The following is a 12,845-nucleotide window of genomic DNA, read 5'->3' on the forward strand; positions in this document are numbered from 1 at the left end:
TGTCAAATAAATAAATAAAATCTTAAAAATAAATAAGCTGTTTTGATAGCTGGACTCAAGATCATTAAAAGATAATGTGACCCAAATGAAAGTGGCCATCCTAACATGAGATACAAAAATAGACTCTAAATTGGCAACATAGGACACAGACCCCCTACAGCTGTCTGCAGAACTTTGATACAAATAAGATCTACAATGCAAATTCCAAGAACGCACAAATAAGACCCACGATGCAAATTCCAACAACTTCGAGACAAAAGATTGAGAGGCAGCATTTTAATATAAACAGTCAGGCCAGGCCAGAGCCTTGCTATTCCAAGTGTGGTGTGGCCCAGGAGCATCAGCATCCCCTGAGAACTGGTTAGAATCTCAGGTCCCTTCCCCTCAGACCTACTACATTCTAACGAGATCTACAGGTGATTGTATGCATATCAAAGTTTGAGAAGCACTGGGCTAGAACATTTTTTAAAGTGGGTTTTTGCTCTTAAAGTGTGCTTTGAGGTCAAAATAAACCCACTTAAAATATTTTTAGCTCATTATTCGCTCCATTCTCTCTACCTCTGAGCAACACTGTCACATGTCAGTGTCCTGCTCTGGGACTTTGAGTCTCTCATGAATCCCAGCAGCGTACAGAAGTTTGCTGCGCCATTTCTGTAGTCCTTATGGGTTACAAATTGGATTCCAAAACTTCCGTTCAGCTGTTCCTTGTACAACACCCCTAGGAGGTAAGTTGTATAATGATTTCCTTTCTTAGAGATGATGAAACCAGGGCCCAAGGAGATTTTGTGACTCACCCAAGGGGCACCAAGCAAATTGGCATATAAGTCAAAATGAGAACTCAAGCTTTTGAGGTTCTAGTGCAAGGCTCACCAAACTTTGATGTCTTTCTTTTTATATAAGGAGGATTTTTTTGCATAAGAGACTTTAAGAACAAATTAATAGATAACATTGTGTGAGTTACTGAATAGAAGCCATGCACACGTGGGCCCCTGGGATTATGGAAGTTTAAGAAAGAACTGTCCAGCAGAGAGAGTAGTCAGGCGAGGGGGACCCTGCCCAGCCCAGCTCCCACACTCCTGCCATAGCCCAGGTTGACAGGTTCTGCAACCAGGAGCCTCAGAAGCCTCCAAGGCTCTTGGGGGCTCAGAGTTCACACAAGGGCTCTGTGGGGAAAGGAGCCAGGATTCCCATGAGGCCATGGATATGACTACAGAGGAAATGTGGTGGCTTCTGGATGACAACCTTTCCCCAGTAGGCTGCTCGCTCCTACTTGTTTCTTTCATAGATTCAGAATAGCTGATGTAACTGGACTCTGCCCAAATACACGTGGTGTGCTTTACTTGATTGGATTTCCTAATTAATTCCAATTTCCCTGGCACAAATTGGAGCCACTTAATGACTCAGAAATGGTCAAGACTGTATATCTGGTATTGATACCCATAGGCTCTTCCTACTTTGCCCGAATTTAGGATTTCTCTGTCAACCTGAGCTAAACAAACCCACTTAAAGTATGTGGTTTGTTCAGTTTCAGCTGTCTATGTGGTGATTCTCTGAGGGTGTCCTCTAGATAATGATTGCCAGGGTGGCTGCTTAAATCCACCTCCCCCCACCCCCCCACCTCTGCCTAATCCTCTCCAGACATGCATATTCAGTGGGACATATTCATGTAACTGATTACAAAACAAAAAGGTGGTGCACTTTAAAATTCCATGTAAAACGTATTGCTTGGCTAATGTGCTCCTGCCTATGCGCTTGCTACACAGTGCGACAAAGAATAGAGTCATGAGGAATTCAAGGCTGAAGATGTTTGGGATTTTTTTAGACAACACGGGTGCACCCTGCACCTTATACCCTGCTCTGCAGCCTGCGTAGTTTTGGGGCTTGACCTAAGGCAAAAACTACAAAGCGTTCTAATGAGCAGAATTATATAACAGGAATGTATGTGCATATTTGACATAGTTTCTTCTCTTGAATGGTGGCCCTCTGGCTGTGACCCATGCCCTCTCCAAGGGCTAAGGAGTCCAGAGAAGGAGTCTTTTGTTTCCAGCTGCCAGTTCTTCCTTAGCCCCTAGGGCCCCAGGGACCTGCCCTGCTCTGCGTGGGCCCGCAGAAGCCCTGCAATTTCCACATGGGCGGGTGATTTCAGAACGATGGACAGAGCTGTTCGGCCAGCCTACAGGGAAGAGAGAGAAAGAGAAACAGATTTTAACCTGTCTGCCTCCTGCCCTAGAGAAGGGTGAGTTGGAAGTAGGCATGGGGCATCAAAGTCTATTCCAAGCATCCAGAGACCCTAGGAGAGGGGGAGATTGGAATGGCATGAGGATCATGAAAAATGGGTCGCCTTCCATGGAAACAGCAGTCACTTCTGGGAAATCTGTGCGATGGACATAAGTGTCACATGGTTGGTTGGTTTTTCCCACATGGTTTTTAATACTTTTTTTTTTAACTGGAAAACAGAGGAAAAAATAACTCTTCCATTTTTCCATTACCCAGACCGTCATGAAAGTTAGCATTTTGGTGTATTTCCCTCTAGTCTTTTCTCTTGTGCAAATTTGTTGTTGGTTTTTAAAAAGAGGAGTGATAGTACATATCAGTTTTGAACCTGCTTTTATTTTTAACGTATCATGGCGTACTAGAAGATTTTTCCTTGTTCTTGCACAGTCATCATAACATATAATTTTTTCTTATTGGCTGTGTAATATTCCATAACTTACTGAACTCTTTCTCTTCTATTGGAGACTTAGGTTGTTTCCAGGTCTGCACCATCACAGATTTAGTGCAGAAAGCATTTCCCCCTTTCTAGTTATTTCCTAAGGACCAACTCTGAGAAGTGGGTCTGCAGCATAGAAGGACATGCACATTTTTACACCTGATGCAGGATGCCACGGTGCTTTTTACATTGTGCGGGGAGCTGCCAGGCCCACTGTCTAAAGAAGAGGTATTCAGAGGGGCTCTCAGCCAACAACACAGGCCATTCTCTATAAAGAGTGAGGGGGAGGGGCGCCTGGGTGGCTCAGTCGTTAAGCATCTACCTTTGGCTCAGGTCATGATCTCAAGGTCCTGGGATTGAGCCCCACATTGGGCTCCCTGCTCGGAGGGGAGTCTGCTTCTCCCTCTCCCTCTGCTGTTCCCCCTGCTTATGTGCTCTCTCTCTCTCTCTCCGTCAAATAAATAAATAATAAAATCTTTAAAAAAAAGAGTGAGGGGGAAGGCTGACTCAACGCAGCAGACACTGAGCTCTGTGATGGCAGCCGTGGTCTCTTCAGTCCCATTCTAGAATTCTGAAATCCCACAGCTTCAAAACTACTTCTTTGGTAACTCATTTGGAGGCAAAACCCGATGTGACCCTTCTGTAGCCCAGGGAGTGTGAATATTTTTATATTCTGCTTCATAACTATTCATGGATTTAATATGTTGGGGGGCACCCAAGACCCCATTGGATTGTTCTCTGCCCTATTGTATATGAGTGGAATTACTTCCTGAAATGTGAGAATCCACGGAAGCAGGTGGGGGGTGTTCACGCGCAGCTTAGAGCTCTTCAGTCTCACAAGGATGGAGTCCAGCTGCCCTCGGGGCTCCACACACTTGTCAATCACTATAATGCACGGCACAGAGCCAGACATACCAGAATAGAAACCGAGTGAGCTCAGGGGAGAGGATGGTGCTGTGTGTGTGTGTGTTGGGGCGCAGGGAGCAGAGGAAGGAAGTGGTGTTTCAGTAGGACCCCGAAGGATGTGCATGGGCTTCATCAAACATAAGAGTTTCTTTTCCTGAAAATGCCTCATGACTCTCTGTACCTTCCTTTCACCACCATTTTTAAGTTGGTATCTGTGGAGCTGTTTGATAAATTAAGGTCTCCATGAGGTCAGATGCAAGATCTGGCCTGTGGCTGCCAGCCCAGCAAGAACATCCCAGTACCTGGCCCAGTGCCTGCCCTTTGGTCGGCACCCAGTGAGCATTGACAGAGGGAACGCTGGATGATAACAAAGAGGTATTCATTTCAAGATGATGATGAACCTGAGCAAAGGCGCTGCTAAGGAGTACTCTCCTAGGTTGGAATCAAGCAAAGACCTTAAGCAGAGGAGTCTTCTAAAAGCAGCCTGCAGAGTTTCGATGGAAGAGAGAGGCTTGGGTTTTGGTAGGCCTGTCCCCCTGTACTCTGGTTTCCATTGCTGTGCTTTGTCAACCCTGAGGCTCTATGAGGTGGAGATGGTGTGATTACTATGATTATGGGAAAGAGCCATGGGCCAGTCCTAGGGGACACATACATCTTTGAACAGGGCCATTGGGAGGTGACAGCCTGCATCTGTGGGCTTCTCACCTGCAGACCTGGGGAGGGTGTATCCCTCAAATGCCCTTGCCAGAGTCCTGGGAACAAGGCGACAGTGCATGGTTCCAGTGGGAACCCCACCTGGCCAGTCCCGGCTGGGAACACTGAAGACTGAAGAGATGGGAGGGGCTCAGGCAGCCAGCACACCTGTGTGTGTGTGTGTGTGTGTGTGTGTGTGTGTAGTAGTCGGGCTGTCTTTCAATATGACAAGAACCTACAATGTATCAGGCAAAAAGGAGCAAGGCATAGTCTCTGCCTTAGGAAGCTTTCAGTTTGATGGGTACTTTGGAGGCATTGCCGAAATAAGCCCTTCAAAGTGTGAGCCTCAGAGCCCAGAGAGCTGTCCCCACCACTTCCTCTTCCTCATCTCTCGGGCAGCCCCCAAGAGGCTGGGTAACTGATTTCTCAAATTAACTTCCAAACCTGGAGAAAGTGCCTTACTGGCTGTTCTGGGGGTTCCACATTTATATCAACCTGTAAATATTGGTAGGATGAGATAAACCTAGTTCAGTACAGAATTCTCACTCAGTTTTCCAAGGAAATTATCAAGTCATCGAAACCTGCATCTAAGTCTCCATAGGGAAGGCGCACATTGAAACGACAGGGTGGCCATGGTAAGGGCTGGACCCTACCCTCAGGGTAAAGCTGGAGTAACAGGGCTTGGTGCTCAGTATGGCCTCCGTCGGCAGTTCCCTGGTCCCTCTGAAATGTCTCATGCAAGTTACCTTTGGGAAATTGGGGTGTGAATCCTGACTCAGCCCTCACCCAAGCAGGCAGCAGGTGAGTGGGCCATCAGTAGGGTCTAGAACCCTCTGTGGGCCTGCTGCTAGCACTTCCTGGGCACCCCGTACTCGCCGAGCATCCCCTAACCCTCTCACCTTCCACTACAATGGGCTTTGGCCACCATCTGGGTAGCTGTCCAGTTCCTCCCTCCCAGGATTCTGGCCCTGCCCTGGTCCTCAACCCTGGTCAGGCTCTTCCTGATCCAGCACTGATTGGGACAGTGGTCCAATCCTGCCTGGACTTCAGCACTCACTCATGCCAGAGTTCCACAGCTATTGATGTATTGGGCCAGATGATCTGTAGTTCTTTATCGTTAGGATGTTTAGCATCCCTCCTCCCCCAATACAGCAAATAAAATGTCTCCAGACATTGTTGAATCTCCCCCAGAGGGCGGAATCACCCCTCAGTGAGAGCCATTTCTCCCTTTGGTGGCTATTCTTGTCTGACTTGCTCCCTTAATTCCAGACCTTCATCCTCCTAGTCCCTCCAGACACTGCCTGCAAACGCCAAGGCCCCTACTCATTCTTGTGCTGGTTGCTTCTGATTAGCTGTCTCTGCTCACCTATTCATGACAATAACTGTTACCATCAACTGAGCATCTGCTCGATGTCAAATACGTGTTTCACAAATACTACCATATTTAGGTACGGTCTACGACTCTCCCCATTTACAGGGGCTAAGAGTGGTTAGATGACCTGCCTGAAGTCACACAGTTACTAAACCCAGTTTCAAACTAATGAGTGTCTAAAGCCCATGCTTCTAGCAATCACTCGATTTGTCCAGCTTACAAGAGAGCCCTCACTGCGCTCTTCCTCCACCTCCAGGAAGCAGTCACTGACCTCTCTCTCAACCTGTGACAGATCTGGACAGAGGCGTCCAGGAGACCGCCTGAGTATCCCAGCTGACCAGGGATGTGCCCCCTGTCCCACAGGCCTGCCCTTTCAGGCTTCCCTGGGGCAGTAGTCCCTCCTAGGAGGACCCTGGGCCTGTTCCAGAAGGGAGGGGCGGGGGGGCTGCCTCTTTCTGCCCCGGGACAATCCTGCAGCGAGTTCATGAACACAGATCCTTTGTCTGACTGTATAATGTTTGCAACAGGAGGCTCTTTTTTCCAGCAACCCACCACTGTTCCCACATGCATTTCCAGAGGGTCTGTGCTCTCTATCTCAGAAATGGCTTTGGGCGGAGTCGGGGTTCACAGGCACTGAAGACTGCTGGACCAGGGTGTGTGCTGCCCGGGTGTGATGTGAGGGACCCAGCAGCTTGAATCAGTGATGGAACAATCTCGGGTGGTTCAGATATGGCCCGGTGAGAGGGTCTCCCCTTGGGCGGGGTGGGGACTCTTCCCCCTCTCCGGGCCTTTTTCCCCTGCAAACTGTGGATGTTAAGAAAGTACAGGGAAGTGTGTTTAAAGCATTACATTATAGTGCCACTGAAGTCAAACCTGGGCTTGCGTCCTTGCTCCGAGAACCAGCAGCTTGTGACCTGAGGACAGCTACATAAACTCTCTAGGTCTCTGTTTCCTTATCAGTAAAAATGGGGATGGAAGTGTCTACATCACTAGATTATCGAGAGGATTAGTGAGCTAATGCATGGAAAGGGTCTGGCTCCTGAGAGTACTCTGAGGAATTCGATGGAGCTAGCCTGCACCAGCTGTGTGATGGGGGTATGTTACATAACCATGAGGTGATTCTGTTTCCTTCTGAGCACACGGGTGGCATCCACAGAGACAACCTCATAAAGCTGTTGTGGGGTTTTAATGACGAGGTCCGCAGTCTGTGCTTCATGCAGTGCCCTGCGCTGAGCAAGCACTGGGTCCATGCTGGCCACCATCCTCAGTGTCATCACCGTCAACTGACAGAGACGCTTATTTAAGAAGCATGTGTCCAGGGGCACCTGGGTGGCTCAGTCGATTAAGCGTCTGCCTTTGGCTCAGGTCATGATCCCAGGGTCACGTGGTCCCTGGAATTCTGCTGGCTGGCCAGGCGCTTTTCAGGAAGGGAAGTGAAACACCTACTTGTTAATTGCCTGGAAGTCTCACCTTGTCAGTCAGGGTGCTGTCGCAGGCGGGGTGTGCCAGGAGCAGGCGCACCATGTCGGTGTTGCCATGGTGACAGGCCAGCATGAGGGCTGAGGATCCCTCGTGGTCCTGCAGGTTCACATCTGCCTGGCAGCTCAGCAGCGCCTGGACCATGTCCTCCCGGTCGTGGCTGACTCCCAGCATCAGCGCGGTCTGGCCCCCCTGCCACACAGAGCACAGGGGTGTGGTGAGGATCCCCTCTCCAGCCCGGGGACACTTGGGCAAGACTTTGCCAGAAAATGACTGTTGATCTGAATCTCCTGCTGCTGGGGTTGGACCCATCCTTCTCCACCCAGCAAACTTCTGCTTTTCCCAAACACTGATCAAATGCCACATCCTCTCTAAAGCCCTCTACGAACCCCTCCGGCACGGGATCGTAACATAGAACTTACCACTTGGTATTGCAACCTGTCAGTCTCTCTCGTGGACTGTGAAATTTCTGATGGCAGGGACTAAGTCTTTTTCATTTCATCTCTGTCCCCCCAGTGCCTGGCACTGAGTACATGCTGGTAAACGTGGAATGATGGAGTAAAGGAAGGGTTGAATGCTTCCCCACCATGGCTTCCTATGGCCTGCCCCAGCCTAACTTCCTCCAGGAAGCCTTCGTCTGCTCAGAACACCCCTGGTATTTTCAGTTCAGTGATACCCAGAACCCTCTCTGTCTTGATAAGATCTCTGCCTGCATGGTCCTGTGGTCATTTCTAATCCATAGTCACAGACAATTTTTTTTAAAGTTTCTTATTTATTTAAGTAATGTTGTCACCCCACTTGGGGCTCAAACTCACGAACCCGAGATCAAGAGTCTCATTCTCTTTGGACTGAGCCAACCAGGTGCCCCGCCATTGACCCTTTGTGACATCCCTGTAATCATTAGCGCACATGGCAATGGCTCAGAGTCAGAAAGTGAGCCCAAGCCCTGGATCTTCTGTTTCTTAGTGCGTGACCCTGGCCCCATCCCTCGTATTCCCTGAATCTTGGTTTTTTTTTCTTTTCTTAAAAATTAATATGATAGGGCGCCTGGGTGGCTCAGTTGGTTAAGCGACTGCCTTCGGCTCAGGTCATGATCCTGGGGTCCCGGGATCGAGTCCCGCATCGGGCTCCCTGCTCAGCAGGGAGTCTGCTTCTCCCTCTGACCCTCCCCCCATCTCATGTGCTCTCTCTCTCTCTCTCTCAAATAAATAAATAAAATCTTTAAAAAAAAAATTAATATGATAATGACCTGTCCCATGTACCTCACAGGGCTTTTGTGGGAATTAAGTGAAATAAAGGATGTAAATATAACAATGTGTGGTAGCGATTTTTCTTTTTTTTTTTTTGAAGATTTTATTTATTTATTTGACAGAGAGAGAAACACAGCGAGAGAGGGAACACAAGCAGGAGGAGTGGGAGAGGGAGAAGCAGGCTCCCCGCTGAGCAGGGAGTGCAGTGCGGGGCTTGATCCCAGGACCCTGGGATCATGACCTGAGCAGAAGACAGATGCTTAACGACTGAGCCACCCAGGCACACCAGTAGTGATTTTTCTGATTACAAATTGGGCATTATTTCTCATAGATTTTCCTTTATAACCATGGTCCTCTTACACAACTTGATTATATTTTGCCCTCATGGTCCTCCTGGGTTCCAGGGAGGTCAGGCTTGTCTCTCTCACTGGACATCAGCCTTTTTTAAAGTTGTGAGAATGAGGCAACCTTTCTGTTTTCTGTCCTTTCAGGTCCCCTGCAGTTCTGAGTGCTGTGTCTTACACGCAAGAAGTGCTGAGGACATGTTTGCTGATGTGTTTGTTCACTGATTAAGGGCCAATCTGCAGTCACTGATGAATTATGCTTCCCTGCCCAGAATGCTGGGGCTTAGAAAAAAGAAAGGGGGTTTGCAATAGGAAAATCCTGGCTGTGCTGCTTATTATCTGTGTGAATCTGGACAAATTAACCTCTCAATGACTTTTCCTGATCTGGTAAAATGGGAATGCTTAACAAAGTTACCTGCCTTATGGGGTTGTTGTGAGACCCGAGTGCTTAACAGGTGCTCTGCATATGTTAGCTATTATTGTTGTTAGGAGCATGGGAGGTAATGTATGACAAATGCTCAGTGTGTGGGAATGTATTCTTTGGTGTCCTGGTTCTCCATTTCTCTAGAACCCAGACAGATCTGTCCAGAGAAGACTGTTTGCCTTTTGGGTTGCTTATATTCAGCCCTGAAGTAATGGTTCTTCCTTCCTTCCTCCCTCCCTTCCGATTTTATTTATTCATTTGAGAGAGAGAGCATAAGCAGGGCAGAGGCAGAGGGAGAAGCAGACTCTCTGCTGAACTGGGAACCCGACGTGGGACTCAATCCCAGTACCCTGGGATCATGACCTGAGCTGAAGGCAGACGCCTAACTGACTGAGCCACCCAGTTGCCCCGTAATGGTTCTTTCTTCACTGGACTAACCAGACCATGAGATTTCCATTGAAAGCCAGATGACATATGTAGATCGTCTTCTTGTCTGCCCCCCTGCCTGACTTCTCCTGTCATCCTCACCTCCCTCTTTGTCCAATTCTATACAATTTAATTCACTGATACTTATAAACTGCTGCTATATGCCAGGCACTGTGCTGATCCTGGAGATACAAAAAGAAAGAAACAGCTTAGCCTAGGAGACTCCCAGTCTCCCAACTCACTCTTACTGACCTGATCCCTACTGCTCTCCTCTATGGAGAAGCCCTGGAGGGAGCTGGAAGGGAGCAGTAGCAGCTATGAATTCCCGCCCTCCTTTAACAACCTGGGATGAGCCCCTCACCCTCCTAAAGCATCACTTTCTCCTCTATAAAAAAACGGCCCAGTCCGTTAAGCATCCAACTCTTGATTTCTGCTCAGGTCATGATCTCAGGTTTGTGAGATCAAGCCCCACATCAGGCTCTGCACTGGGCGTGGAGCCTGCTTGAGAGTCCTTCCCTCTCCCTCTACTGCACCCCACCCCCCTCTAAAAAGGGGGGGCATTGATTTTTATTTTGGTGACCATCCCTTCTTGCGAGAGGACCAATTTAGAGGGGTGCCTGCGTGGCTCAGTCGGTTAAGGATCTGCCTTCAGCTCAAGTCATGATCCCAGGGTCCTGGGATCGAGCCCCGCATCGGGCTCCCTGCTCAGCGGGGAGCCTGCTTCTCCCTCTCCCTCTGCCTGCCGCTCACCCTGCTTGTGCTCTCTCTCTCTCTCTGTCAAATAAATAAATAAAATCTTAAAATTTAAAAAAATAGAGGACCAATTTAGAAGAAAAATTAACATGTTTTTGGGAAACATTTAAAATGAAAACAGCTTTATTAAATCCAATGGTGTAGGAGCTCTAGGTGAAAATACTTTGAAAAACAGAAAGTAATCTACAAGTGTCTGTTTCTTGCCACCAGTAGGATTGCTATTAGATGGAGTGTGCAAAGTGACTCTATCTGGGTAGGCTACCATCTGCAGTCACTTTGTCGGGGGGCGGACAGGGGAGTTAAATATATTGTTGGGAGGCACTTTTTTATGGGTCTTAGTTTTTTCCACATCTTGTGAGTGAGTGAGGCATTTTCTGCCTTGTTGTTCTAGATGGTCTTTTTATTTTGTATTTTTGGGGTTTTTAAAAATTTATTTAAATTCAATTAATTAACATACAGTGTATTATTAGTTTCAGAGGTAGAGGTCAGTGATTCATAAGTCTTTTATAACACCCAGTACTCATTACATCACATGACCTCCTTAATGCCCATCACCCAGTTACCCCATCCCCCCACCCCCTTCCCCTCCCCAACCCTCAGTTTCTTTCCTATGATTAGGAGTCTCTTACGGTTTGTCTCCCTCTCTGTTTTCGTCTTGTTTTAGTTTCCCTCCCTTCCTCAATGATCCTCTCTTTTATTTCTTAAATTCCACATATGAATGAAATCATGATAATTTAGACAGTCTTTTTAAAGATGCTGGTACAGTGAACAGCCTTGGAAGAGAGAGATACTATCTTCTCCAAAACAGAGGGCAGACATACTCACTATCCAGTATAAAAGATTCAGGTTCCCTACGCTCAAGGTTCCTCTCCAGTAATATAACCCACTCTATGCAAAGGGATCTGGCCATCCTCACACTGCCCTATGGGAATTGGGAATTGGGGCTCAGAGAACTGGTATAAATACCAATGCTCTGACTACTCTTCTTGCTGTGAATAATACACTGTCCTTTGTCTCTGGCACAGGAGTTTCATGTCTTCTACCAGCATTCATGACACTGTAGCATGCCAACTTGTTAACATTAAGGTAGAGTACAATCTCACACCCTTCACAGTTCTTGATAGTTAGGCTACCTCTCTGATCACTCTGGGGAGGTGGGCGGGGAAGGAGAGTTGCATGCACCCTGTTGTTCTCATATTGGTCAAAGATGGGTATGTGGTCTTTTGAAGAGTTCCCCTTGTTCTCTATGGAGCCTTGTCTAATGCAAAGCCCTACTGGCTAAGGACCAGACCCCTACTCTGTGCTGTCAAGTAGAGGGGCCCGGAAGCTGAACAGAGACATGCCAACCCTCTGAACTGTTTTCTAATTCATGATTGAGGTGGGTCACCTGCAGGGGCTTCCTATGCAACCAACTAGCAAATGCTTTCAGCCTTTTCATGCCTTCTCCTGCTGGTGCTAACTGTGGGATCACTTCGTTCAAGAAGCCAGATCCAGATGGACTTTGCCCAGTTGTGGACCAGGACATAGATGACAAGCTCACTGACCTCCATCCTAGCCTGTCTGGATCTCAGAAGCTTTTGAGGAGACCAAATGTATAGGCTTTGGACAGATGCCATTTGGAGGGCCCAGCCTTCTTGGGTTAAAAACTCTACATGGATCTCTGTGGAATTTCTCACCCCACTGGCAGAATAAAACTGAGAGGTACCCATATTTATTAAAGAGGGGATCATGTTCACACCTCCTACCTGAGTAGCTTGGATGTTCACGTTTCCTTCTCTTAAGAGTTTCCAGACGACAGCCATGTCTTCGTCGGTCTCTGCAGAAGCCAAGGGAGTGATCATCACGGCAGTATAGCCAGCTCGGTTCGGATGGTCCACGTTGCAGACACCTGCAAGGGGAGCACTGGGCATTGGACTAGCTCACAAGGGAGAATAAGTGAATTTCTGCTTAGCCTGATCAACATCTGCCAACTGCCTGCTGGTTAAAAGGCCATGGTACAGAACAGTCTTTTCCCAGTGGTGGAGTCAGTGTTTACATTTGTAGCGGCCTTTAAAAATGACTAGTTTTCTTTACAAGTTTTCTGAGGCTACCCAGCAAGAAAGGTCCATGGTAGTAGGTCCAGAGATGGCCAAGGGGTACAATGATCATGATTATTTCCTAAAGCAGTGTTCTGGACACTGATGGTCATTGAAGCTTCATCAACTGCCCAAGTAAAGGTGAAATGAGACCAGGACGCAGGTCTGTCTGGCTCTAGAGCCCATCACTCACCCAGCCACACAGCACCCAGAGCTGTGCATTTTAGGTTTTACTCTATGTTGTGTGTAACTCTTAAGCTGACGGCTGAGTCTTCAGGTCTTTCCCAAAGGCCGAGTGATATGTTGGGCAGTGTACCAGGGGGCCTGAAAAATGCCACAGGATAAACATAGGAAGTCTTCCAGGAATAACCATTTCGTTTGAAAAATGGAGGGAGAAAAAAAGCCTCCATGCA

General features: G+C 47.8%; 1 protein-coding gene across 4 annotated transcripts in view; it reads right to left on the reverse strand.

The window, feature by feature from the left end:
* Nucleotides 1-261: 261 nt before the first annotated feature.
* Nucleotides 262-12,845, reverse strand: part of KANK4 (KN motif and ankyrin repeat domains 4) — a 66,328-nt gene continuing 53,744 nt past the window's right edge. For all 4 annotated transcript variants that reach the window (XM_031027715.2, XM_081818529.1, XM_006732900.3 and 1 more), the window contains exons 8-10: nucleotides 12,103-12,245; nucleotides 7,152-7,352; nucleotides 262-2,173 (exon numbers count right to left, since the gene is read on the reverse strand). In XM_031027715.2, the coding sequence (XP_030883575.2) occupies nucleotides 2,069-2,173; nucleotides 7,152-7,352; nucleotides 12,103-12,245 (449 nt within the window). In that variant the 3' untranslated portion in view covers nucleotides 262-2,068. The remainder of the gene's footprint in view (nucleotides 2,174-7,151; nucleotides 7,353-12,102; nucleotides 12,246-12,845) is intronic.

Source organism: Leptonychotes weddellii, chromosome 4, assembly GCF_054177405.1.
Source record: "Leptonychotes weddellii isolate Sample4059 chromosome 4, ASM5417740v2, whole genome shotgun sequence".
NCBI classification, from domain to species: Eukaryota; Metazoa; Chordata; class Mammalia; order Carnivora; family Phocidae; genus Leptonychotes; species Leptonychotes weddellii.